Genomic DNA, 27,931 nt, shown 5'->3' on the forward strand with positions numbered 1-27,931 from the left:
TTCAAAAGATTTTTCTACATTTGAAAACGTGTGAAATGGGACATTCTGCAGTGTGAGACTTACTACTTTTTGGTACTTTAAGGTACATTTTTTAAGGTACATTTTGATGCCAATATTTTTATATTTACATTTTTATTTCATAACTTTTATTTGTACTTTTACTTAGCTAAGAAATGTGAGTACTTTTTCCATTACTGATCATGGTGACCTTCTGTCCTCCTGAGAGGACTTGGGTTTTCCATGCCCGGAACTGATTGTAGATGCACTGCGTTTCGGAGGAGCGTTTAACCGGACGGAACAGTCAACATAATACGCTATCGATGGTAGCAGCACTGCTACCCTGTGGCAAATGTTGCATGTAGACGTAGTGTAAATACTTTTGTTATATATGTATAACTAATCAGTAATTTAACTTTTGCTGAATGCAAAGGATGGAGGAATGTATTTCGTATGTAAATGGTGAGTAAAAGTAACACATTGAACTAGTTTAGAATTGGAACTAGATGACGCCAGCCATCACCCCCCTGTAGGAACACTCGACGATGTGTTTGTGAGAACATTATTCATTGGGGATGTGTTTTTTTAACGCTGTTAATTTATTTTTATTTGAAAAATACTTGGACTGGTTATAATTGAGTTAATTGACAACCATAATTACTATGATCTAGAATCAGAATCAATCTTTATTGGCACATCACATTACAAGTAAGGTGGGTGAAATTCCTAGTTGAGCATTCTCATCATTGCAGTTAAAAGATAGACAGAGTCATCTCTTAAAAAGCGAGAGGAGAGACATAAAGATAAAGTGCATAATATATGACTAATCTGCAATACAAGTAATGTGACTAAAGTGCATAATAAGAGTCCTGAATGCACGTATATAAATGGAGTCCCTTTTTAAAACACATTTCAGTTCAGTCTGTGCAGTGTCGCCAGACTTAGCTCTTGTTCAGCAGTCTAATTGCTGTTAGGTAAAAAGTCTAAACACTGTTCAAGAGTCTGGTGGTATTGCTCCTGTATCGTTTGCCTGGCTGTGGATGCGGCAGTACAGTATGACTATGAGTTTTGTTCTTCCTCAGGTCTTCCTCTCTCCTGGCTGCGTCTCTTGGCTTCTCCACTGCGGCTGGTCTCAGCAGCCATCTGGCAGACTGTCCAGCACAAAGTGGTGTCCGATTATGGCGTCCTGGAAGAGTTTGTGTCCACGGTGACAGATGTTGTCCCCGAGCTGCTCTCCAGAAGACAGAGGGGACAACTCATCCTGGGTCTCAGAGCACGGGTGAGAAATAACCTGAAATGAGGCTGTTTTGCACAGTTCCTTTTTTCAGAAGCATCAGAATGCTTGGTCACTTGGATGGTGTCATATTCCATCAATTGAATGAGCATTGTGACTAGTAGTATTATGTATATCAAACAACTGTCAGAGGCGTTAATGCAGCTTTTCATGTAGCAGGTACTTGTCTGTTATCTGTACAGGGCTACATCATGTTGTCCAGCCTACTGGAACTTCAGGTAGCCCTGTTGCAGTAGTTCTTGTCCAGCATAGTATGCAAAAGCCTTAATTTTATGAAGGTTTTCCATATCATATAAGTTGAAGAGGGAAATGTTTAGTTTTGCACACACAACACAAACTCTTTGAGAGCAAAACATTTTGGCTCCGGACCGTGGCCTGGCGGTCCGGGCACCTAGGCTCTAAAGTAGCCTGACGGTGCATCCCGGGTTCGAGTCCCGTTTATCGACGATCTTTGCTGCATGTCTCTCCCCATCTCTCTCTCCCTATTGCCTGTCCATCTCCACTTTCCACTTTAAATAAAGACAGAAAAGCGCCCAAAAATGTAGTCTCCAGCTCTATAAGTGTGTGTGTGTGTGTGTGTGTGTGTGTGTGTGTGACACACTGTGACTGTTATTTATATTGCAGAAGTTGTAGACTTGTATTCACCAGTGCATTTCTCTTTCTAATACTGTAATTAATCCTATTAACCTCTGGTTGTAGTTGATCCTGGAGTTGTGTCGCTCTGAGGCCAGTGCTGACCCCCAGATTATTCAACCACATCTGGACAGGCTGCACACCCTGAGGTCACTGTGGAATATGGAGGCGAGTCTAAATAATCCCAACTTCTAGTGATGTTATTTTTTTTAAATTGAAAATATTCTAGATATCCGTTTGTGGCCTTATGGTTGTAGTGCCCGCCCTGAAATTGGGGCGTTGTGTTCAATCTCCTGGCCGTGTCATACCAAAGACTATAACAATGGGACCCAATGCCACCCCGCTTGGCTCTCAGCATCAAGGGTTGGGGGTAAGTCCCTGCGACATCCTAGCGGCATGTCCAGGCGGAGTACTTGCACATCGTGGCTGGGAGGTGTACTTGTACATAAATCCGCCTCACGTTACAGAAACAGGAGATGGGCTCCTGCCTTACCTATGGGCCACATGGTTTTGAGGCTACTTACTTACTATTTGTTGACATTCATTTCTGGTGTAGTTGTTTGTTTTACTGCTTTATTTTCTCATAATGATTTGACTTTTCTTGGTACAATGAACCGCATGAACCCTAGTGTACCTATTTTTCATGTTATAGTCAAACATTTGACCAAAATAGCTGAGCATTCGGCTTGCAGATCGGCTATTTTCAGCAAACAGATTTGGTGTAAAGGAAAAAAGGAGGGGGCCGAGTATAGACCCCTGGGGGGACCCTGGGGTTTAGTGGTAAAAGCATGATTTTTATAGCCCGCATCAAAGACATGTCATGTGACAAGGATCAGATGCTGTTATGACATGACATTGAAATGGCGTTAACCCTTTCGAACTTGTTTTCTACAGGCTGATAATGTTGATCTAGAAATGTCGGATTCTCATTTTCTGGGTCTTGTACAAAGTCTGCTGAGAGATCCTGAGGACAGAGAGAACTTCTTCCGGGTCAGTGGTTATGGGTGGCTTCCAATATGCATGAAATATCGAACAAACTATATTCAAAACAATGATATTAACATGTACAGATAAATGTCACAATTTAATTAATTTGTTTTAAATTTGTCAACTCACAGGTAAAATCAGAGAATTTCTAACAATCGTGCACAATTCATTTTTAAGTATTTTTCCATTTTCTGCATATTTTGCTCATTGTTGCATTCAGATATGTTGTCCAATTTTGATTAGTGTCCTACTCTGCTTAGTTAAATTTTTATTTGTATGGGTATTTGTCTGTGCGTTTCAGGATGTTTTCCATGAAGACTTTGGCCCCATGTATGATAAGTCAATACAGAAGCTGATGTGGCACTTTCTGTCCAGACTTGAACAGCTGCTTCCTTCCCAAAACTTTGAACAGGTAGAGGCAGGCAAAGATGTAAAACACATTTAAAACATTTAGCACTTGCTGCATCTACATATATCCATATGAAAGTGCTAATTCCATATATACTGTATATATTTTTTTTAGGTTGCCTCCCTGCTCAACAATGCCTCGTCTGTTTTGAACGAAAGCATGGCAACATTATTTCAACCTCAGGAGCTCAAATCCTTGCTGGAATATCAAAACAACCTCAGCCAGCTGGAAGAAGATGGTAGGTTTTTTTTATCCTCATGTTGGTTGGTCGATCGGTCAGTCCTTCCAGCACTTTGGTTTCAAACAAGATATCTTAAAACCTACTGATTGGATTGCTAGGGAATTTGTTGGCCATCTTTATGCTTTGGAACCATACTGAGTTTGATGTCCCATTTCCTCTAATGTACTAGTGCAATCCCTAGGCCAAGATTTCCACTTGCACACAAGATATCTCCAAATCTAGTGGGTTTATAGAGCTCCACAGTCAGTTTCCACATGTAAACATCCCATTCATTTTCTCCATAGAGAATTATATTATCAGTTGTAATGTCTTAACAATCTAATGTGAAATTACCACTAGGCTCCTGGTTGATACTGTGTGTTCCTGTAGAAGCCACATGTCTATGCAATCAGTCTAGTTGAAAGAAAACCATGTTTAATTCGCATTGTCATGGAGAAATACTCCACTAACCACAATTATGTGTAGCGGCAACATCTCTGATTGGTGGTTATTTTTTTTCCATTCTTTTATTATTTACAGTAGCTCCACTACTGAGATCGTGGCGCTGAAAGATGGCAATGTTGTTTGATTCAAACCACTTTGCTCCGGTTGGGTGTCAAACACACGCTGCTCCTTACACAGTGTAAGGAGCAGCGTGATCTCTAGGGGTTCTTTGCAGGGCTTTTACATTCTTAGACTTGTTAGGACTAAGCATGTGTGATTCTAGTGTCTATATATTTATATGTAGCTTTAAATGCCATTTTAGTAAATTCTTGTAATTTCTTGTCCCTTTCCAGACTCTTTCATCGAGGACACCTGCATTATGACAGCTCTGTGTCTCCCCCCAGTGGAGAGGGTGGTGATCGTCAAACAGCAAGAAGATATGGATGCAATGGATGGATTTGTGTATACAGGCTGCACAGAGATAAGGGTGGGATCTGAAGGAAAGGAGATGGAACTGGGGGAAAGTGAGGCAGAAGACGAATGTGAGGAGGACGACCAGCAGTGGTTCTGTGTTGAAGTGAAATCGGGTGATACCGAGCTTGTTTCAGAACAAATTGACATTGAGCCCATTGAAAGTCAGAACAAAGTGGCACAAAATGACGAAGATGCTGCAATGATAACGGTAACTGTGGAAGATGGGCCAGTGGACATGCTTGATGTGGCAACACAAAGCACAGAGGATGGCTTGGGGAAGAATGTGAAATGTGAAAACACAGATCATTCAAATGCTCATTCAAGCCAACAAAGGAGTCAGCTACAGGAAATGGACTGCCTTGTCAAGCTGGAAAGAGTTGATATGACTGTGCCTTCAAAATCCCGACCAGTCAGACTGAACCGGGGGCTCAAGATGAAGACTTTTCTTTCACAAATGGTCAAGTCAAGGGACAGTAGCAGTAGTTGTAGTAATATCAGCAGCCCTGACAAGTTTTCCAATGACCCACATTCCTCCAAAAAGCTAAAGATAACAAAAGATAACATGGACCAGAGAACATGTAAAATTTGTGGGAAGGTGGTGAGTCGAGCCAAATTCTTACAACGACACATGAATCAACACAAGACACATCAGTCCTATTCGTGCTCTGAATGCAAAAGAAAGTATAAGAGCTTGCGATATTTGCAGGAGCACAAATGTCCAATTCAGAGTCTTAAAGATCTGTCAAAATGTAATGAAAGTGTTCAAGTGGATGAAAACGAGACGACTGCCAGTGTTCCAGAAACGGCTGGAGAACAATCAGAAGATTTGTCATCAGAGAGTAATACCCAGGGCCGTTCTTACTCGACCTCTGTGGAAAGGAAGACCCACAAGAAATTACGCCGTTGCAGCCCTGAACGGGACCTAACCACGTCAAATGGTCCTTTCATCTGTCCTCATTGTAGTGTGGAGTTTAAGTGCCAGCAGACTTTAAGGTACCACTTAAGAAACATTTGCTACAATGAGCAGCAGGTCGACCCAGAAAGAGTTGATCACCCCAAGCAATGTTTCAAATGTGATGAATGTGATAAGGCGTTTAAGTACAAATCAACATTGGATTCCCACAAACACACACACAACCCGCTCTACTGTCAGGTGTGCATGAAATTGGTGCGTGACTCAGAAGCCCTGGCATTGCACAAGATATCGCACACACCGTTTCAGTGTAATCTGTGTGAAGGGAACTTCCCAGTTTTCAAGGCACTTTACAAGCATTACAACGATGCTCACAATCCCAGCGGACCGTTTGTGTGCGCACACTGCCAGACAACTTTTGTCAGTTTAAAGCGTTTCATCAGACATGAGTGGAAACATACCGGTCACCAGCCATTCCAGTGCCCTCATTGCCCCAAACGATTTAGATCATACTCTGACCTGTTGGAGCATCAGAAGAAACACACCAAAGAATACCCATTCCTTTGCTGGGAATGTGGAAAGAAATTCAGACACAGTATAACACTCACTAGGCATGTGCAGCGCGAACACAAACCGGGCCAGCCTGTCCCGGAGAAACCCACATCGTCTTACTCCTGTGTTCCTTGTGGAAAGTCCTTCACTTCCAGGTGGTGCTTTCTGAAACATGACAACTTTTATCACAAAGGAGTGCGTTACCCGTGTACACACTGTGGTAAAGGGTTTGTTGGCAAAGACGCCCTGGTGAGACACAATTTGATTCATACTGGAGAGAGGCCTTTTAAATGTGATGACTGTGACAAGTCCTTCAGATCTGCGTCTGAACGTAAGGTTCACAGGCGATATCATACCGGTGAGCGACCATTCAAGTGCAGTGTGTGCGACAAGGGATTTGTACAGTCGTGTTTTCTCACCTTACACATGCGTACTCACACAGGGGAAAGACCTTACATTTGTTCTGTGTGTGGAAGAGGGTTTGCGAGCTTGCATGGCCTGAAGAGACACACAAAACTTGTACATGCATAGCTTTGTGTGGTGTTATTGTATTATAGTGATTTATTAACCCATTAAGAACTGAGGCCGATTCTAAAAATGCTGTTGCTATATATCGTCTCTGTCGGGTGAAATCCTCATATGTCCAAAACTGACTCAAATTCAAAAATGGCAAAAGACTAGCTCGAAATGCGGTGTGAAGCGACATGCGAATGCTACATGTGATGCTTTTGTGTGACGCTGTAGTGTGATCAAGTAGGGCATTCATTTTACGAAAAAACACAAAGTTAGAATAAGGAGATACAATGTCACTTTCTGCCCAATATCAGCGATATATAGCAACTAAAATGACATGGAGGCGTTCCCAGCTTGAAAGGTAGAACAACGTATAGGTGTAACAGGTCTAGATGAGTCAATAAAAGGTCTCCCTAATAATTAGATGAGGAATGTTGAGATTGATCTGCATATAATACAATGCTTCAATTGTACAATTTAAAAATGTAAACAATAAATAAAATAAGTGGTTCATAATGCCATGAGATGTTTTATTCTGTGCTAAACTTAAGACTGGGTATTGAATCATATCCTATGATGTACCATTAAACTGCAATTTTGACAGGATGTTCTCCGTCTTCTGCATTACTTTAGCTTCAATTTTTCTATGACTGAACCGAAATAGTCCTCTGAAATGTGCTCTACAAATAAAGACTGATTGACTGACTTTGCAACTGACTAGTAACTAATGTTTTCTAATATTTGTAGTGGAGTAACAAGTACAATATTTGCCTCTGAGATGTATTGGAGTAGAAGTAAAAGTAAAAACAATTGGAAATGCTCCAGTAAAGTAAAATTACCTCAAAATGTTATAATAGTATTTAAGTTACTTAGTTACTTTACACCACTGAATATGTTAAATCAAACAATGTATATGTGTGAGTCGGTTATCTTCCTTTAGACTAAAAACACAAAAACAAACCAAAGCAGTAATGTCATCATCATCATTATTCACGTGGTAATTTGTAAGTAACAAGGCAAACTTGTGTAGCTTCGTTATCGGTTCACATAAAACCACATTCTAGGGTCAAACAAGGTTACTCAACCAAGACGCGTCTACTTGGCTGAGGCGGAACTAATCTACGTGTTGTTTCCCACGAGCATGTTGACTGACCGGACACCACTGCCAGTGTTGCCATGTCCGCTATTATAAGCGACTCTGGGCTTCTTTTTCTGTAAAGTTGCTTTTAAATATTGGTAGTTGTGGGTTGCGTTTTTTTGGGAGTGTTTCCTAAGTGTAGTTGCTTATTCTTTTTAATATTATGTGCCAGGGACAAGATTTGTGTATTTAAAAATGATTCAAAATGTCAAACCATTATTTTTCAAGATTATTCTATGAAAATACCTTATTTTGGGCCTGTTTTCTTAGACCTGGTTGCTTGTTTCTCTCGCAACACCTGGCAACTCTGACCACTGCGAGCAAAACAAAACAACAGCTGAGGTTTTGTATTATGTTTGTATAATTTCCGACCCGGGCGGAGAATAATAATAATAATAATAGCAGAATAACAACCAGGCGTCAGATTCGGCAGCCGAAATCATACCTTGTATTTCTTCATATGTAATGTCAAATGGCAACTTTAGTGTTAGACAGTAGCTTACATTAGCCGATGAAGCTACATATGAGGCAACCCCAGACAACGCCTGTGTGAAGTCGAGATGTAAATGTTGTGACCAGGGGGTCGACATTAAGGATTGTCCCACTTGTCCTGACAAAGTAATACATCTTCAAGGACAAGTCCATTTATAAATGTACTTGTGTAAATGTGTCTGTCAACTAAGTCATGCGTGTTGTTAGCTGGCTTGTTGCTGCGTGGTCTTTGCTCAAGAGTCGAGACAGTTTGACGGCCTGTTAGCCAACGTGGAGTTAACAATCACCTAGTTTTTGACCATAGGGTTTGGACAGATCAGTCTCAATATGCCTGGGATGGTGGCGTTCGGTCGGCGATGGGGAATCGCCAGTGATGATCTTGTGTTCCCCGGCGCATTTGAACTGTTTTTCCGTACACTTTGGTGGGTATTCTTTTATTATTATTATTTTTGGAAGGCTTTTGTGAAAATGAGAGAGAAAAAAAAAACACTGAGGGATGAAAGGAAGGAGTGCTGAGTACAATGTCAAGATACAATGAAGAATACAATATAATTGATCAGCACAGACTTGAACCCTGGTGACCAAACTAGGTCACCACAAATGATGTAATTGTTTTTAGAATTTTGTTTAAAATTTGTCTGATTTGTAACTTTTATATCTCACATGTATGCCTTCTATTTTCCCAATTCCTAGATGTAATCTATTACAACAGTAATAGATTACAGTGATCTTGAATGAATGAATTAATTATTGTCTTTCTCTGCCCTCCTCCTCCTTCAGGTGGATTGGAACCTTCATTCTGTACACTATTCATAAGGGCAAATTTGGTTGTCCTGGTGGGGGAGTTCTTCACAGCTACCTGGTTGTCCTGTTGGTCCTGTTGGCGCTCATCATCCTGTCAATATGTGCTATTGTTTATGTCAGCGCTCAAGGTATGCGTTTTGATATTTAAGCTGTCAATCATTGACAACTTATTCAAATATCAGTATATGTGGAATCTCCTAATCCTAATATGAGCTGAGAAATAAATATGACCTCTATGCTAGTGGTTCTCAAAGTGGGTACCGTCCGGGGTTCCAGGGGGTCCCCAGCAAAAATGCCTTAATTAATACATTACAGCATCACAATCATTTTAACCACTTTATTCATATTTTATGTGTTGGCTATTCAAAAATAGCAGATATACAAGCACGATATACTGATACACGATAACTGATTTTTTTAAAAACATTTTTAAAAAATGTTTAGGGGGGGTGTTCCGCAGCCACATACATATCAATTTGGGGGTCCTTGACATTTTTGGCACAGTTTGAGAACCACTGCTCTATAATAATAATAATAATAATACCTGGGATTTATATAGCGCTTTTCTGAATACTCAAAGACGCTTTACATGTTGAACTAAGTAGAGCAAAATAAAAAACAAAAACAAAACAACTTTAATAAGAGAATCTAGAGAATAAAAAGTTAAAAGGCTGCAGAGGGCCAGGGAATAAAACATGCTATGCTAAGCGACAGCGAGGGGGGGGGGGGGGGGGCTCCATTATGAAGAGAAGGAGGATTTGAAGGCTGTCAATGAATTGCTGTGTCTTTTTCCAGGTACCATTACTAACCCTGGCCCACGGCGCTCCATCCCTGCACTGGTGTATGTTCGAGCTCTGCTGTATCTCCCTGAGCTGGTGTGGGCCTGTCTGGGGGCCATCTGGGTGTCTGATGACAGCCAGGGCTGTGAGCCTGCTGCAGTGGGTGCCGTCATTGCAGCAGTGGTTGCTAGGTGGGCTGATGATCTGTGTCTTTTGGGACACAGTCACACATCTGTACATTTCTTGAATGAATTCTTATTATGTTTTGTGGAAATAATAATGTGTCATTATTTCTTGCTTTTATTCTCTGTGATATGGACAATGATCATTGAATTCCATTGAAAATGCCTGGATTCCCCACAATTTGACATATTTGTCAAATTGTTTTTAATTATAGTGTCCAAAACATAATGTCAAATGAATGAGGTGCAGTTATTTCACAATATGCCCATCAGTTGCCCTCGTGGTACATTTAGGGACATGGCTCTGATCGATAGCGCTTTGATCATGTGCTTTTGTTTTTGCTTTACCCCCCCCCCAGCTGGATACTGCTGCTCTCTACAGGGGTGGGCGTGGTGTTTGTGTTCGACCCGTTGGGGAGTCCCCGTCGGCAGCCTGCTGCCGTGGAGCAGCTTGGGGTGCGAGACATGGAGAGCAGCGAAGGCTCCCAGTTCCTGTCAACAGCCCGTTCATTGGCGATCAAAGTGTGGGAGAGCAGGCTGCGGTTGCTGTGCTGCTGCCTGCCGCAAGACGAAAGTCACAGAGCTGCATTCAACAGCATCGCGCAGCTTGTCAGCGGGTTTTTCTCTGTAAGGGTGTATTTGTTTGTATTTTACCTGTCCCCTCAAAGTTGAATAATCCATTATTTACTGGTCAGTTTGGTCTTAGTCGTTTTTAAATACCCTTTTCCATGCAGAATGAATTATTTCATTCCACATGGAATGAAATAATGAAATTATTTATGTCATCTAACTACAAATAACACCTCAAATTACATCTCTTGTTAACTCTAAATATCACCCTTTAATTCTAACAGTCTAATAGTAGCCATTGTGAAATAAACATTAGAATGTTCAGTTCTTGATATCATCAACCTGAAAGGGCTGATCCCTGCCAGATTGTATGTGGCAAACACAATTTTACAGATTTGTCGGTTAAATAAACTAATAATTTAGCCAGCAAATTCCTATGACTATTAGTCAATTATGAATTTGTATTTCAGCAAGGACAGCCCCAGCAAACAGTCATTAGGCGTTGTTAGTTATGTTACTGCTGCAGGGTGTACTGGTGCATTATCAAGACAAGTCACATGTAAAGGGTTACATGTAAAATGTGGTGTGTGTATGTGTGTGTGTTGCAGGACACAGACCTGGTTCCCAGTGACATAGCAGCTGGTTTGGCTCTACTCCACCAGGAGCAGGATAAGGTGGAACAGTGCAGAGATCCGGACAACCTTCTTGCTCACAGCCCTTCCTCTCCCATCGTGAGTATTTGAGTCCGTTTTTAGGCAGGCAGACAGATATTCAAACTGATCTCTGGACAATAAGTGAGTCAAAAGAATTGTTGTGGGCCTTGTAATTCAAGATAAGCATAAAGGATTTTAAATAATTGATGCATCTTTCTATTTGTAGATCTTTATATTTTTTTGTAACTGTTTATAGGAAGAAGATTTGGAGATGGAGTTGGAGAAGGCAGCCCACTGTATGAAGTTTGCTGTTGCAGCCTATGGTTGGCCCATGTACATCTACTCCAACCCTCTCACTGGACCCTGCAAACTCACTGGAGACTGGTACGGTTCCTCTGAAGACATTCTGTTGAGGGTCTCACTAAACTGACATGTCAGGTTGTTGAAAACAACTGAATGATATATATTTAGGAATTCAGAAAGCATACAGTAAAATCATCAGTGTAATCTAGCTCACAAATTACATACATTATTTTGCACTTTCAAACAGTTGGTCATCCAACTAACACAGGGGTCCGCAAACCCGCAGACAATTTATTTATGTATTATATACCTCCTACTGTAGGACTGCCAAACTCTTCAGAACTCGCTGCTATCTCTCAGCTACTGCTTTGTTTGTAGGTAAACAATACACAACCCATTGCAACGCATTGTCTGTCTCAACCAGGTGCTTAATGCCATTAACATGCAAGACTGCAACAAAATTGTTACAGAATACAACATTTGTGCCTTTCAATTGGCATGTCGGAGATGTTGCAGGGCTGTCCTGAAACTGGAACTTTTGTCCAGCGTGAACAGAACAATGTCCTAGGTCTCACACCATACAATGCATTTGACCAACAAACATGAAACAAACCCTCCCTGCATAGACCTTCCTGGACTGCCTTGACAATGACAACCGTGTGAGCAGTGCCAAATTTCTTGTGCACGCCTACTGGCAGCAGACTACTGAATATTTTGTGTGTGTGGGGGAAGCTGGTTAAGAGAATGACAAAAGCTGGTTAATTTTGTCAAAATGTAAATGCATGCAGACTCAAAGCAAATACTCTCTGAGCCTGTGTCTTAATCTACTCCATTCTTGTGTGTGCGCCAGCTGTAGGACTCGAGCAGCTGAGTATGATATTGTAGGTGGGGACCACCTTGGCTGTCATTTCTCTTCCATGCTGCTCAGCACTGGTCTGCAATACAGAGACTTCATCTATGTCAGCTTTCACAACCAGGTAGTAGAAGTCTCTCTGCTTCCCCCGTCTTCCAGCAGCATAATGTTTCCCCTTTATCTTCTTTCCTTCCAATACTTCTCTTGACAACAGTCTGATTGAGCCTTAAACGAGAGAATCTGTCCTGCAATCTCGATTTGACAGCCTGTCCATTAACCACGTACAGAATACACCTACAGTGTATGCTGTATGTTGTTGGTCATGGTCCACCAGGGGTCTGTGCTTGCCTCCTTTTTCCCTCTACAGCATATCTCTTTACCTAAGATAGACTATCAGCTTGTAGTTCTGCTATTTTCACAGAATGTTCAGCCTATTATGACATGCCCCATACACTAGGGTTCATATGGTTGATGCTGATTACTGAATGAAAAAAAACATTTGTCGTAGATCTACGAGATCCCGTTCTTTGTGGCCCTGGATCATAAGAGAGAAGCCATACTGGTTGCTGTTAGAGGAACACTGTCACTCAGGGTGAGTAACACAGGAAGGGTTAATAGTTTGGGGTTTTTCATATTTCTTTTTACATTTTTGTTTCATTGTCGGGGACAGACACTCATGAATAAAAATTGTGTTTAAAAGCACATTTATGTGTAATGGTTGTGAAAAATATACCAGTGAAATATTATATAAAACATTGCGTAAAGGGCAAGACCACTTTGGTAGAGGTTTGGGTTGTGTAGTTACCTTGCCATGATGTAACTCCAAAGGTGGACACGAAATCAAAAATAATTGCTCCATTGATTAGAAATTGATAATTCAAAATATGCTCCTCATTGACTTACATTGTACGGTAAAACGGCTCTCAAAGTCACATTTAGCACATAAACAAACACAGAGTTGATTCAGACAATATAAACATCACCAAACCCAGTACTGTTTGTATTTTTAAAAAGAAGTTAACTTACTGTTACCAGCCATCATCATGGTCCATGATGATGGCAATCATCATGGACCAAAGTGGTCTTGCCCTTTAAGTTGCACAGTGTGACTTTTACTCGAATGTGTTTAAAACGAACTAAAATTAGATGTGGAATAGTCAACTATAATAACCTTGGTACACAGTAAATCTGCGGTATTAATTTAACTCTGCGGATAACTCTGGTTACGTATACTCTCGGGAGTTACAAATGGATAAATGAACACTGAGGATTTTACAGTGTAGAACCCCTGCAGATCTAGAAAACCCAAACAATCCACGTGTCTCTCATTATGAAGTGCCAACGTTTGCTTTCCGTTCTACAGTGTACTCTGGTCAATTGATTATTGTGTCTCCCGTCACGTGTAATGCAGGACGTCCTGACGGACCTGTCCGCTGAATGTGAGAACCTGCCAGTGGACGGTGTGTCGGGTACCTGCTATGCTCACAAGGTGAACTGACCTGCTGCTGCATTTACTGACCTACTGCTGAATTTTTACCCATCTGTCTTTTGTGTTTTCTATCATATCGTTGCTGTCTGGCAGAATCCTTGTATCTGTGTCACACAAACATAGTGGAAATAGAGTAATGTTGTCTCTCTACTGTCTCAGGGCATGTCTCAGGCAGCGACGTACATCTACAAAAAACTGGTCAATGATGGCATCCTGAACCAAGCTTTCTCCATTGCACCGGTAAGACTTGAATACACCATGAAATACTCTGTGTTGATTTATCCATTTGTAACTATTAGAGTGTACAACTGTCCCAAGATTAGTGTTTGATGGTGGTTAGATGTTAAAATGAACTCTCAGAAATAACCACTTTAACCTTGGCATCTGAATTTCAGACATGTTATAGGCAAGAGTTTTGGTGCAGAGAGAAAAAAGGAGGGGACAAAGTAATCAATACAGTTTAAGTGGTTTACAAACTGACAGTGAAACAGTTGAGTTGTTTATCTTCAGTGTAGTGTGTCGGTTTTTTTTCCTGGGTATATTTGACAATATTTTAATAAAATCAGACAACAAATATTTAGCTATTTGGCCTTCATCATTGTTCTAGCTTAAACTCATCATCACGATTATTGAACAAGGAGATATAAAAAACTTAATGTGTAAGCTTAGGCATGTTGTATTCTCTGTAGATAAGGGGGGGGGGGAGCTAAGAAACAATTGGTCAGAAGTATGGGTTGCATGAGCGTCTGTTTATGTGTACCTGTGTTTCTAGGAATATAAGCTGGTCATCACCGGCCACAGTCTAGGCGGAGGTACAGCTTCCCTGCTGGCCATCCTGTTGCGCAATTCTTTCCCCACGCTGCGGTGCTACTCCTTCTCTCCACCAGGGGGCCTTATGAGGTAAGAAAGGAATAAGCTGGGACTTTAATGGCATGTCAAATGTGGGCAGTTGGCATTGCCACGGCCTGAGTTCTATTCTCTGGACTGGCAGAGAAATTCCCACCTCTGCTACTAAGCTGCCCAGTCACTGTGAACGGCAGGGCAGTATAACATTAATGCTTTTGCAGGAGAAAATTACCGTGAAGTGTACATTTGTACAATCTCAAAATGGATAAATTAACATTGGACTGCACTGAAAACCTATTTTCTTTATAATTTAATATTGGACGTGCCTTGCCATGGTAAATGGATCTTCCACATGATGATGTTTTTTTTTTTTTTACACTTTTGTTTTATATTATTGTATGTCTGACTTCAGTAAAGCCCTGGCTGACTACTCCAAGGACTTTGTGATCTCTGTCGCGCTAGGAAAAGACCTGGTGCCGAGGTACGATATGCTTCTGTTCCTAAAGTGTGTGTGTGTGTGTGTGTGTGTGTGTGTTAGGGTCTGCTCTGGAAAGTCCTGGAATGAGAGGGCTAATATGAATGTGCTGTGAAGCTGAGATTATTATAGACCCTTGAGTGATGGAGTGGTTATATTTGGCTCTGCCCTGCTATCAACATATGCAGAGAAAATGAGAGCAACTCACAGTTGTGCCTTGCCTTTTCTTTTACAACGTTCTCTCCCATTGTACTCCCTTTAACCAGGCTGAGCATTCCCAATGTGGAGGATTTGAAGAGAAGGATACTTAAAATGGTTTCTAATTGCAATAAGCCCAAGGTGAGAGCTATTCAACACTTTAACCGAGAATACAAATACAAAGGATCAGTAATGCCACAACTGCAGTAAGTGCCATACTTCGTCACTCGACAGAAATTACATATTTTCAACTGAAAAAAGTGGGTTAGGGTTAACAGGTTTCATGTGAAAATGCATCATTTTTGTCAAACGATACAAAGTAAATACAGCCTTAATGGCAGTGATCCTAGAAGATAAAGGCTACAGTACACTCACTTCCACTTGTTTGTGACATCACTGTCCTATCCATGGCATATAGTACTACTAAATATACTACTGCACATTGTCCAAAAGAAGTTCCATTGCAAGAAACTAATCCCTTAATTCTGTCGCTGTCATCTTGGCTTTGCCCACTCCCAGTATCGCATCCTGCTGCAGGGCTGTTGGTACGAGCTGTTTGGAGGAGACCCAGATGACTTCCCCACTGAGATGGACAATAGAAGGGAGGAGGAGCTTAGCCAGCCGCTGCTGGGGGAAGAGTCACTGATGATTCGCCGCTCAACCTCCTATCAGAGCCTGGGTTCAGAAGATTCGCCTGCCCACACAGCTGCCCACCTACCGCTCTACCTCCCTGGTCGCATTTTGCACATCACAGAGGACGGACCGCCACGGAGGTTTGTCTGCCACACAATTGCCTCTCTCTCTCTCTCACACACACTTGGTGAGCTTATAATTGCCTGCAAGGTGTACTTGCCTGTGAGAGGGTGCGGTATTAACGAGCAGGACATTCTTCAGTTTTCCAATCTACTGTTGCTTCTTTTCTCCTTCCTCCCAGATCCTGTTTTACCCAGGTGAGGTACCGTGCTGAGTGGTCCAGTGAGATGGCGTTCCGTAGCATTTTGATAAGTCCTAGGATGCTTGCGGATCACATGCCCGATGCTGTGCTCCATGCTCTCAACAGTCTGACCAGCGACAGGCCCTTTTCCCTCTGCAGCAGCCACCCTCACATCTAAAGACGTACAACATAGGCCAACTCCTCATGCCCTCTCCTCTGTTTCCTATGATACCCCCTTCCTATTTCAAGCCTATGTCTCTCTGTGACTGAGACACTCTGCTGAATTACTCTTACATGCCTGGGTCAAGATTGTATTTAGGATGCACAATCGACCAGGCCTCTGTTCCAAGCACCTGATCCCAGCTTTATTTGGCTTTGGTCTAAGCTTTCTTACACCATACACATTCTGAAAATGATTGTCAGTGGAAGGAATGATGATGTGGAGTTGTGTTCACCTGTGAATGAACCTGTCTCAACAAAAGATGACATTCAAGAACTCTAAAGTTGAGTTGCACTAATATTGTTTTATATAATTTATATATAATCTATTGTCATTTGTATTGCTTATTGTTTTTAAAGTGATTGCATAAGCCATCCTCATTGATTGTGCTCTGTGTTAGATGAGTTAGATTGTGATGCAGTTTTACTGTAAGGGTCAGTGTTCTACGTGTTTAGTCTGTGTGACTGCTGGATTGCTGGTAGAAGCTTCCCTCTGTCACTGATAACAGTGGCCATTACTTTGTTCCTCATCTGTGCAAAGGACTTAAGATAAGTCTGCTCCAAGATCTGAGGATAAGGGCATCTTCTACCTCCTAATGTGGACTTGACGTTACTAACAGAGGTTCATGTTGTCTTTGTCTCATGTTGAATGTAAGAGACTTCAAGAGAAATCAGGGTGAACAGTGCCTATGCATCACAAAGGAGGAAAAAAATGTTTGAAATGTGCTCTGTGCAAGGACATTGTTTTGCAGTTTTTGTAAGCCGAATACATGCATGATATTTACAGTTTTTTTTGGCATGAAAATATTGGGTCAAAGATTAAGTAAGATTTACTTAAATGCTACAAGGCGATTTGTGGGAAAATGTTTACCTGCCATAGATATGTCATTTTATCTAAATTAAATGGTATACAAATGTGATGTCTATCATTTTCACATCCTGAAAAGAGTGAGAGACCTCTTAATGCAAATAAAACATGGGGGATTGCGTGCTTCTCTTTGCTTTGTCGTAAATATAGTAACAAGAATATTTGAGATATTCAGTGCATGCAACCTGCCGAGTTGAACACCAACACAGAGTGGCCACTTCGGGTTTGATCCCCGGCCCCCAGTGTTAGTGACAAAGTGTCTCTAAGCAAGACACTTGACCCCCTGACTGCTCCGATGAGCAGGTTTGTGCGTTGCATGGTTTCCTCTGCCGACTGTGTGAATGTAACACAATGTAAAGCTCTTTGGATAAAAGTGCTACATAAATGCAACGCACCATTTATTTTTATTACATGTAAAATGTTGCATTGCTTGACTTAATCTGAAAATGTTGCCACACATTTTGGGGTCAATGATTGGAAAATATTTTCAAGTAATAGTTCACCAAGAACCAGTATTTAACCGATCCAGAAATGACCACATTAACCACTAAAACTAACCGCTTGCAACCTGCCTTATCCCTCAAACATTGCAATGTAATGTAATGCATTGTGAGCATGTAGATCAGCATTTTTTGCAATTCAGTGTACGACAAAGTATATAGGGCTTAACTTAAACCTCCATTCTTAGTAAAACTGACCTGAGTTACTTACAACTGTACTTGGACCGCCTTTTCCCATCTACACCAAATCTCTTTGCCAAAAATAGCTGGTGAGCTTACAGATCTGCTATTTTGGCGAATGTTCCCCCCCCCCAGAATAGGCATGCTGGGGTCCAAGTGGTTCAGTCAGTGGTTAAACTAGAGAGTATTGGAGTTAGTGAATCGTGCCTGCTAAGGTTCGATTCTAGGCCTGCAGCTATACAGTATATACTGTGTATGTATACGTAAATATACTAAAAACGTAGTCTTATATCATTATATAATATCTATTAATAAATCAAATATGCAAGACATCAAGTTAAAACATTAAAATGACAGATTAAAAAACGAGGGAAATTATTTTATCATGTCGTATCATAGGCAATTAGACGGGGATCACCAAATGTGTTGCAGTGGTGTAGTAGTGTACATAACCTTTTTTTGTGCTTTTTACCCCTTTTTCTTCCCAATTTAGTCGTTATGCCAATTGATTCCTCCCCACACACTGCTGTTGTACCCTACTGACTCACCCGCCAGTGAGGAACCCCCACTGGGAGGACGTAGTCATAGAGCCTTTGTCCTGTACCCCAACACTCCCTGCAGACAGGTGCCACCCCAGCCTGTAGGAGTACCTGCAGTGACAAATATCACCCTCCCCCTGCCTCGGTGGGCGGCGGCCCTCCCCCGAAAACGGGACAATTGTGTTCGTATAGGACACTCGACAAAGCTGGATGCACCACGGTGGATTCGAACCCACAACCTCCGCGGTGGTGGGCAGGCACTCTTACTACTGCACACTTGCTATGCATCCCATGTCTATAATGCATTATGAACATACTTATAAGACATTATAATCTGCTTATAACACTATAATTATATTTTAAGAACTCATAAATACTCTGCTTTATTAAACAATAATCATAACACAGTATACAGCATTTTATAATGACCTATAAGGTCAAGTACTATAATATGTCATAATTGCTGGACACTCAGAACCTTTTTTTGCATGGATTATAGTGTATTTATAATTTCCATAGTTGTAATAATACATTATAATAATGTTATGTATTATAATCACTGTTATAATGCATTACAGTGTGATAATAAGTCACAATCATGGTCATTGGGTGCTTGCATAAAACTTGCATGAAATTTAATTTATGCAAGTGTGTTTTTCATGCATAAATTGAATGCTATTTAGGTTACTTTACTTAAAGCACTCACTGAGCAATTAAAGTGTCATAATGTGTTATAATCACATTGTAATGCACTATAACTGTGATTATAATGCATTACATAATTATTATTAATGTATTACAACTATGAGAATTATAATAAAACTATGATCCTGGCCAAAAAAAAATATCTGTGAGTGAGCAGTAACTATGAAGTATTATGATACTTGACCAAGTCTTATAAAAGGCTGCCTAATGTGTTATGACTTATGATTGCTTAATGAGTAGGCTACTTATGTGTGCTTACATAAGTCGATTACAATGCTTTTATACTTTACCTCATTATAAATGATATGCTTTATAATGTGTTATGATTATTGCATTATGAGTATTTTTTTTAAATCTTATAAGTGTAGATTGATTGAATTCTTTATTCTGCATTTTCCCACAACTTTTCACATATTTTGCAACTTTTCACACAAAACCCCGCATATTTCGCGTATTTCGCAACTTTCCGCATATTTTGAAAGTTTTCGCATATTTCACATATTTGACCCCATGCGATGACCCCGCATACGTCATCAATCAAGGATTTTATCCCGCAAAATCAAGGATTTTAGCCCGCGTTTTTCTGGAGGGTGAATGGGTGAGGGGGAATGATTTAGCTCCATCTGCGTTACCACTACTATGGTTAAACAGGGGGAATGATTTAGCTCCATCTGATCCATGTCCCTCCCAGCTCTCTTTAGTCCACGATGACGTCACGGTGACCCGTCAACAACACAGGAGCTCATCTGTTGGGAGTGTGTGAGAGAGGGAGAGAGAGAGAGAGAGGGCGACAGACAGACAGACAGACAGAAAGGAAAGGAGGACAAACTGTATTCCAAGACCAAGCGGAGGAGGAGCACCCAAACACACTTTACAACGAAATAAAAGTCAGCCGTTTCCCGTCTGGGAACTAAACAAAAGTTGTTTAACAACAACTACAGCGGCTCTACGGCGGCAGACGTAGACACACGGGGTAAGCGAAGAAGAACCATGTTTTAGAAAGAGAATATATAGTTGTGGTGGTGGATAGAAACAAGGAGGCGGGCTTGCCTTGGGGACTGGAGCTTTGCAGCGGCTAGCTGGTTAGCTGGGGGGAAAGATAAGAAAGAAAGAAAGAACTTGGAAAGAAGGCAAAGTTAAAAAAAAAAATGGAGCTCGACGACGTCGTCCTGTACCAGGACGACTCGGGGTCCTCGGCGATGATGTCCGAGCGGGTGTCCGGCCTGGCCGGCTCCATATACCGCGAGTTCGAGCGGCTGATCGGCCAGTACGACGAGGACGTGGTGAAGGAGCTCATGCCACTGGTGGTGGCCGTGCTGGAGAACCTCGACTCGGTGTTCGCCGTCAACCAGGAGCACGAAGTGGAGCTGGAGCTCCTGAAGGAGGACAACGAGCAGCTGGTCACCCAGTACGAGAGGGAGAAGGCGCTGAGGAAGCACGCAGAGGAGGTGGGTTTGTTGTTCTAGTGGTTTTGTTTTATGCACAGAAAAGTACTCAAAAGTATTTTTGTTTTGCAGGGTAATAACAACCCAGTGGTGGAAGAAGTACTAAGATATTTTTACTTAAGTAAAAGTAGCAATACCACAATACAGAAACACTCTGTTACAAGTAAAAGTCCGGAATAAAAAATGTACTTGAGTAAAAGTATGAAAATGTACTTGAATTACCAAAAGTATAAAGTACTCATTATGCAGAATCTATGCAGAATCTCCCTCTCTCTTCACAAGTTATCATGTCTAAAATGTATATATATATTTTTTTAAATAGCAGATCAATAAGCTCACAACAATAGCCAGTAAGTATATACAGAAGGTCTGAAGTGGTTTTGTAATAATAATCAAAATCTATAAAGTAACTAAAGTTTTCTAATTGTAGTTGAGTAAAAAGTACAATATTTGCCTCTAAGATGTAGTGGAGTAGAAGTAAAAGTACTGAAAACTGGAAACACTCAAGTAAATTAAAAGCACCTCAAAATTGTACTTACGTACAGTACTTGAGTAAATGTACGTAGTTTACTTTCCACCACTGGTTTGTGCACAGAAAGTACTCGAGAAAGTATTTTTATTTTGCAGGGTAACAACGTTCACATGGAGACTGATGATCAAATCACCCGCTTTGCCACAAGGTGACACACACTTGACAGTGTGTTGGAGAGCACAGATTTGTGCTCCAACACACTGTCAAGTTATTAACACATTATTTATTAATGCTTGTATTGATTGATCATGGGCCACGGATACCCGTTCCAAAATGCCAGGAATTTGGCTTTTTCTTTCATATCTGAGACTCCAGTCTCCACAGTAACATCACCAGTGTCAATTTAACTCTTGAGTCTGAGAGTGACAGACTGGTCCGTTTTGTTCCTAATCAATCATTGATTAGGGCACCCTGGGCTGGAACCCCCAGAAAGGAGTCCCTTAGAGTCCTCAGGCCCACCACCATCAGCAGGGTTACTTAGATTAAATGGCTTTTCCACCAATCTTATAGTTTAGTTTGTAATGCAACATCACTGATTTGATTTCCAGTTCTGCATCAGTGGCATGCGTTTCAAACCACAATGTGGTTTGTGTGCTGTGTGCTGATTCAGATGCATGCTCTGCAGAATAGATGCAGTGTGAAAGGCCTGCTGACAGCTTTCAGGCTGCTCCCAATTATAATATCATGGATGCAAAACATGATGTGCCCTCTTTGTTTTGGATTCAGCCAAATTACACTCTTGTTTGCATATACTCCTAAGCATACAGTAGTTCTGTTCTTTCAGTTGTATTTACCATGACTTTGCAGACTTGTCAGTGAGTCTACTCATCTTTCAATTTGCATTAATGATCCATTGCCTTTGCTTTCCACACACTTCTTCTTTATTGCCCTGTTAGCTTCCTCATTTCCCTTTTTCCCCTCACTATTATGACTGTGCCTAGTGCCTATACTATAATTCTCACTATTATGACTGTACCTAGCCCTAGTGCTTATACTATTCTCACTATTATGACTGTGCCTAGTGCCTATACTATTCTCGTAGCAACCTACGGGAACTTATCACAGCTTGATCAGTCTAGAAGCGCTGAAAATTAAGTACAATTGAATTTAGCCCTACCGATCACAGTAATTGGCACCTGGATGTGTTGGTTTAGCACTCTCATCTTGCAGCATTTTGTACATTTGATCAGCATTTTTTTTGTAGAATGCTGTAGCTAAGCATGTTAAATGTTAGCTTGATACAGTGAAACTTTGACTACACTAAAATATACTGGATGCTATGCATCCCATGTCTAAAGTGCATTATAAACTTACTTATAAGGTGTTATAATCTGCTTATAACACTGCATAATTATAGTTAATAATAAGAACTCATGCATCATCATAACACTTTATAACAATTTGAGTGATTGAATAATTTAGTAGTCAGAAATGTAAATGGCACGTGGTACACTAAGACATTAAAGCTAAAAGGATAACACAAAGTCCTGGGGAGTCCTATGTGACCATTGTGGTCCTATGTATACAGTACATACAATAAATATTAAATCAGAAGAAATAACTGAAGTGTAAGTTGTTAAAGTCAAAAGACTTAGATTGTTGCTACAATTACAAGCACGCCTGTAAATGCATTTGACATGTCCTGATTTGTCAAATAGGGTGGAGCGAGTGTTGGGAATCCCACATGGTGTGTGTGTGTGTGTGTGTGTGTGTGTGTGTGCTACTGTGTTTCCATTCCTGTATATTGCTCTACTGTTGATAAACTTGGCAAGGATAGCTTGAATGACAGGCACAACAGGTTTCAAAGCAAGTCAGCCTGTGCCTAATACTATCAATTCTATAATTGATTACCTGAGACCTTTCCTGTATTGTAGGAATTCAATTGTCCCATGGCATTGTCATTTGGTTTACTTGTCAAAAAGTATTTTTCACTCTCACAACTGATTGACTTTACACAGACTTAATGGATAACATGAAAATTAAACAAAGTGGTCTCCTCCTGGAAGGCCATCCGCTCGGCACACACACAATTGACAAGTCGGGTGGCCTCTGATGTCCTGCTTATGCGTATCCTATGATTGTGTCATAGGCCTAATCCTGTACTGTGACTACTACAGAATAGAAGGTTAACTTCTGCCTTCTGGACACATCAGCGGAGCAGCCGGAGTGGACTTTCATGACTCAGGAATCACAGGGCATGGCCATAGGAACTAGGAAGTTATAATTATACCAGTCTGAGGTCATTTGGACAGGACTGCTGCAAGCACCACAGGTTCATATATATATTTTATGGTTTGGAATAACTCTCTGTAATTAAGGCTTAAACTACATCAATTGATATTGTTGTGTTGGCATACAAGTTTGCTGAGGAAGATAAGACTGTCCTTGACTAAAGGGCCATAAGGATAATTCCTTTTAACAGGTCGTTCATGAAAGTCCTTGCGGTCTTGTTTCCAATGAGAACCTGTGAGCAATTGGGGTTAAGAGTCTTGCTCAGGGACAAATTTCATATCATCGGCACATATGCTGGGATAGCCTGGAATCGAACCTGGGGCAACCAGGGCCTCTGGTTCCCTAGGCGGGCTCACTAACCACTCAGCTATGGCCGCCCCATTCACACCAACACTATAACAATAACTATAAAAATATAGTTTCGAAAAATCGTTCGAAGTCACACCACAACTATAACGAATACAATGGTGAAAGATAAAGTTATAGTTCTAGTGCTCACAGTGTGAATGGCCCTCAAGAATTGGCAGTCGCTTCTCCACTTCTAAAGCGTGCCGTGGATGCTTTTATTTCAGATAGGTACAGTGAACAGAGACAGGAATGACATGCATTAAAGGGCCTCAGTCTGGATTTGAACTGGGGTCAGCTGCAAGAAGGACTACAGCCTCATATATATATGCTCTCTTACTCAGTGAACCACCCAAATTGTTAATCTTTAATATTGTTTCTATCAAACTGAGCTTTTTAGCAATTTAACATTTCTTTTTTTGTTTTAGCCTTTTCTGCCTTTGTGGATAGTCAGTATTGAGAGAGAGACTGGATATTGGGAAAGAGCAGGAAAATGACATGCAGGAAATGGGCTCTAGTTGGATTCGAACCCCGGCCGGCCGAGCAAGGACTGAGTGCGCTCTAGTAGAGTGCTTACCATTAAGGCTCACCTGAGGTGAGCCACTGGGGCGCCCCGAGTTCATACAATATGTACGGAACTGTCAGACTTGGTGGATCTCTATTAAATGTGACCTGCGTCAGGTTGTCGTGACTACTGACAACATGCCTGCTTAGTGCTCTGTCCATGCCTTCGGCTGTGCTCATGACATGTATGCATGTGTGGACATGAGACACAAGATTGTTCTCTCCTCAGTCAATAGCCTGTCTTTGGGATTTTTTTTCCTATTGCAAATTACATGGATAACTGTAAGGCTGTTGATTCTGTTGACAACTTGACATGCACGCACCAGACTACCACAACCACACCTACTGGCTTGGTTATTATGACGTTGAGGTACTAAACCACTGAATTCCATCATCTCCCATCTGTTTACAGCGCCTCTGATACGTTATGGGCTTATCGTGACCTGGGAATTGCGCGCAAGACTAATGGGGCTGAGACATTTTTCCTTTAACTACAGCACTGTGCAGGAAAATAGAAAAAAGGGACGATTCAGCTAACAAAACCTAGTCAACTAAGAGCCCAATGACATCTAGGTGGATGTCAGCCCTAGTTAAAGATTAACAACCTTTCTCTGATGTCTGTTATGACAGTAGTACTTTATAGGCAAATATACTGACTTTTGTCTGTGGTTGAGGACATGCCTAGCAAAAGTTGAGCCCCGTGATTTACTTTAGGACACACGCGCAGTCACTCACGCATACACACACACACACAATCACTAAAATTCTCTTCATATCTCACCATCCTGTTTGACTGCATAGTAACATGGCCACAGTAATGTGTGACCCGCTGACCGGCAGCTATGACTAAGGTAGTGATAGTTGTCTTTCCTTGGAGCCATTTCACACTGGAACGTCACAAGTATCACGACACGAGAAATATTGTTGCAGGCTGATGGATTGCAAAGTTTGCAGTCGACAGAACAATTGCCTCTTTATTATGTGGGAGAGTGGAAATCCTTAGCATGGTCTCCGTTACTAAGCTGCTCATTTTGGGTGACAACAAGTCACACTCTCAAGCAAAGTGGCAGATTAATTTCACCAGACAAACAAATTGAATTAGCGAAGTTCCATTTTCCCACCCTACAAACCCAAAGGAATTTCTCTTCCTTTTAGTTCGACTCACTAGAAAAGGAAACGGGCAGGGCAGGAAATTGTTGGGAAATCAGCCCTTCCCTTAGTTCCTTTTGGCTCCTCCTGGACCAAAGTGTCCTCGCCTCATTGCGCGGCAGCATGATCTCGCACAATGTTATGATGTAAGAGATCTCCTCTCTTAGAAAAGACACCTGCCACTGATCCTGGTCATAAATAATACAAGGAGACTAACTAAGGTGGAGTCTAATGAAGAGAAAGCAGAATGGCAGATGGTTAATACTGAGCACTGGATGCTAACAAGTTTTTGAAAGGGAATTGGCGATTGAGTTGATGACTGTTTTGGTCTGGCTGGCATAGAGACCCTGAGGAAGACCCTGAGGAAGACTATCTTGTTGAAACGTTGTTGTGCGGCCTCCTCCTTCTCAACATTATAATCTGCCGTGGTCAGCACTTCATCAACGCTTGTGTCTGGCTGGCATAGAGAGAATATAAAAAACAATATGCTATGCGTAGGGTAGCATCTTTAGCAACCAACGTGCAATTAACCACATGAACCCTAGCATCCCTATCCCTGCGCATAATAGTCGAACATTCGGCGGAATAGCAGATCTACAAGTTCACAACGCGACATTTTGTGTAGAAAAAAAATTTAGTGGGCCGGGGAAGGATAGACCCCTGGCGACCCCGATCAATGAAAGTGTATACGCTTAAGTGGGTAAATGCGTCAAGTTAATGTTTGACTGACAAGTCTTCATTACAGCCTCTGGTTCAAGTTCATGTTGGATTTTTCAGTTTGATGTTTGATATTTCTGACTGCATTTAGCCTGATTTATGTTTCAGTGACATGTTTGATGAATATAACTAAAAAAAATCGACGCGAGTGACACAAAATATTTGTATATTTATTTCAGTTTCAATTCCAAAAAGTTGAATTGACTGGCATATCATTCATACTACACATCTTGTGTGTGTGTGTGTGTGTGTGTCAATATGGATTTGAATGGCTTAGAAAAGTAGCGCTAACAAACCTACGCTAACAAACTTTTTGAAAACCAATCGTAATATTGCACCAATATGAAGGACTGCACTAAAGTCTTTCTATTGATTAGTGTGATGAGGTTGTTTTTAAAATGTCCAAATACCAGATATCCAGTTGTATCCCATTCATTGAATGTAGATGTCACCAGACGTAGCATTAGGCAGAGGCCTCTATTATCGTCTGGCTACACAAGACTACATTCAGACTAACCATGTCACATGTCAACCTTAATTATGAATTACCCACTCCCCAAAATAAATAGATAAGCAATAAACTACTGGAGTTTGTTGTGCGGAACATGAATGTTCATTCTTCTTCCATAGCATTTAACCTGACCCTGGATAGGGTTGGGATCTGGAACCGGACCCAACATTGAGGAACCGGAATCGGTTCCATCACATTTGGAACCGTTTGCGGAACCGGCTTATCACACTATCAGAGCTGGTATATGTGGATGTTTTAATTTCAAGGACCACCATAACGGGTCCATTTGGTTCCATTTGTACACTCTTAAGGTCATTACACACCGGCGAATATACGCAAAATTCGGACTCGGTCCGAATAAATAAAAGACGCTTTTTCGCTCTGCGAAACTGATGTGGAAGCTTGCATTGACTTTATAAGGTTTTAAAAAAAAAACGTATTATTCGCATGAAAAAATTGCCCTGGTGTGTAAGGACCTTTTTAGAGTTACCTGTAAGGATCCATTTGGAACCCCATATAGGAATTGTTAAAGGGAACCGTTAAGAGGGAATCGTTAAGGAATCGGAATCATTAAAATCCTAAAGGATCCCAACCCTGCTGCTGGACCGGTCGTCCACTCCAGACAGCAGTTTCCAGATGCCCCAGTAATATCCAGCCAGCCTACTGAAGACTGAGCACAGTTCATCAGGCTCTCTTGTCAATTGAGTGCCCATACAGTGGATGTGTGTGTGGGTGCACATGCGCTTGTGCTGGAGCCACATGCCGCATGTGTGTCTGTGTGCATGTGCTTAGGGAGGGACAAAGGGACCATTATACATTGGGGAGCCGGGGGAAGAAGATCGCAGAGAGAACGCAAAAAAACGGAGGAACACTCGTTCTCTGGAGCACTGTCATATGCACAACCTCCAGCCTGCGTCATATGATAAGCAGCTGTGTGTGTGTGCCTTTGTGTCGGATGTTAAGGTTTAGGCTATAGAGGGCTAACGCATGATTTATACTTGGTAGCAGTTCTACAAGCTCGCAATGCGTCTCGGCATGACGCCTTGTGAACTTGTAGATTGGCTATTTTCGGTGCACGACACAATGCCCAACCAAGTATAACTAAGGCTTTAATAATCTCTAGGTTTATGTGCACATGTATATGGGAAACGAGTCTTGGGCTGAGTCACTTATAGAATAAACCTTCATAATTACTTGCCTCCGCCAGTCCGTCCAGCCGAAGGCCAGAGACTTTAACTCCTGTCTGTCCGTCCGTCTGTCCATGAGTGTGTCC

The 27,931-nt window shown here is 41.4% G+C and overlaps 3 protein-coding genes across 6 annotated transcripts in view; all 3 read left to right on the plus strand.

The window, feature by feature from the left end:
• Positions 1–318: 318 nt before the first annotated feature.
• Positions 319–7,013, plus strand: LOC308104310 (uncharacterized protein). Its single transcript, XM_080454717.1, has 7 exons — positions 319–459; positions 1,080–1,276; positions 1,991–2,092; positions 2,819–2,914; positions 3,213–3,323; positions 3,435–3,558; positions 4,338–7,013. Exons 1-7 carry the CDS (start codon positions 423–425, stop codon positions 6,452–6,454), a joined length of 2,784 nt encoding a protein of 927 aa, XP_080310843.1. The 5' UTR covers positions 319–422; the 3' UTR covers positions 6,455–7,013.
• Positions 7,014–7,881: 868 nt separating this feature from the next.
• On the plus strand, positions 7,882–17,360 carry daglb (diacylglycerol lipase, beta). Its single transcript, XM_080454893.1, has 15 exons — positions 7,882–8,488; positions 8,847–8,998; positions 9,666–9,840; positions 10,191–10,458; positions 11,010–11,132; positions 11,311–11,438; positions 12,208–12,334; positions 12,719–12,802; positions 13,622–13,699; positions 13,859–13,939; positions 14,472–14,599; positions 14,958–15,026; positions 15,287–15,359; positions 15,738–15,991; positions 16,153–17,360. The coding sequence occupies exons 1-15, from the start codon at positions 8,394–8,396 to the stop codon at positions 16,328–16,330; spliced, it is 2,013 nt and encodes a 670-aa protein (XP_080311019.1). The 5' UTR covers positions 7,882–8,393; the 3' UTR covers positions 16,331–17,360.
• A 2,570-nt stretch (positions 17,361–19,930) lies between these two features.
• The window catches only part of spag9b (sperm associated antigen 9b), a 48,215-nt gene continuing 40,214 nt past the window's right edge, over positions 19,931–27,931 (plus strand). For all 4 annotated transcript variants that reach the window (XM_080455295.1, XM_080455296.1, XM_080455297.1 and 1 more), the window contains exon 1: positions 19,931–20,611. In XM_080455295.1, coding sequence (XP_080311421.1) covers positions 20,312–20,611 — 300 coding nt within the window. In that variant the 5' untranslated portion in view covers positions 19,931–20,311. The remainder of the gene's footprint in view (positions 20,612–27,931) is intronic.

Source organism: Gymnoscopelus braueri (assembly GCF_963280865.1).
Source record: "Gymnoscopelus braueri genome assembly, chromosome: 17".
Lineage (NCBI taxonomy): Eukaryota > Metazoa > Chordata > Actinopteri > Myctophiformes > Myctophidae > Gymnoscopelus > Gymnoscopelus braueri.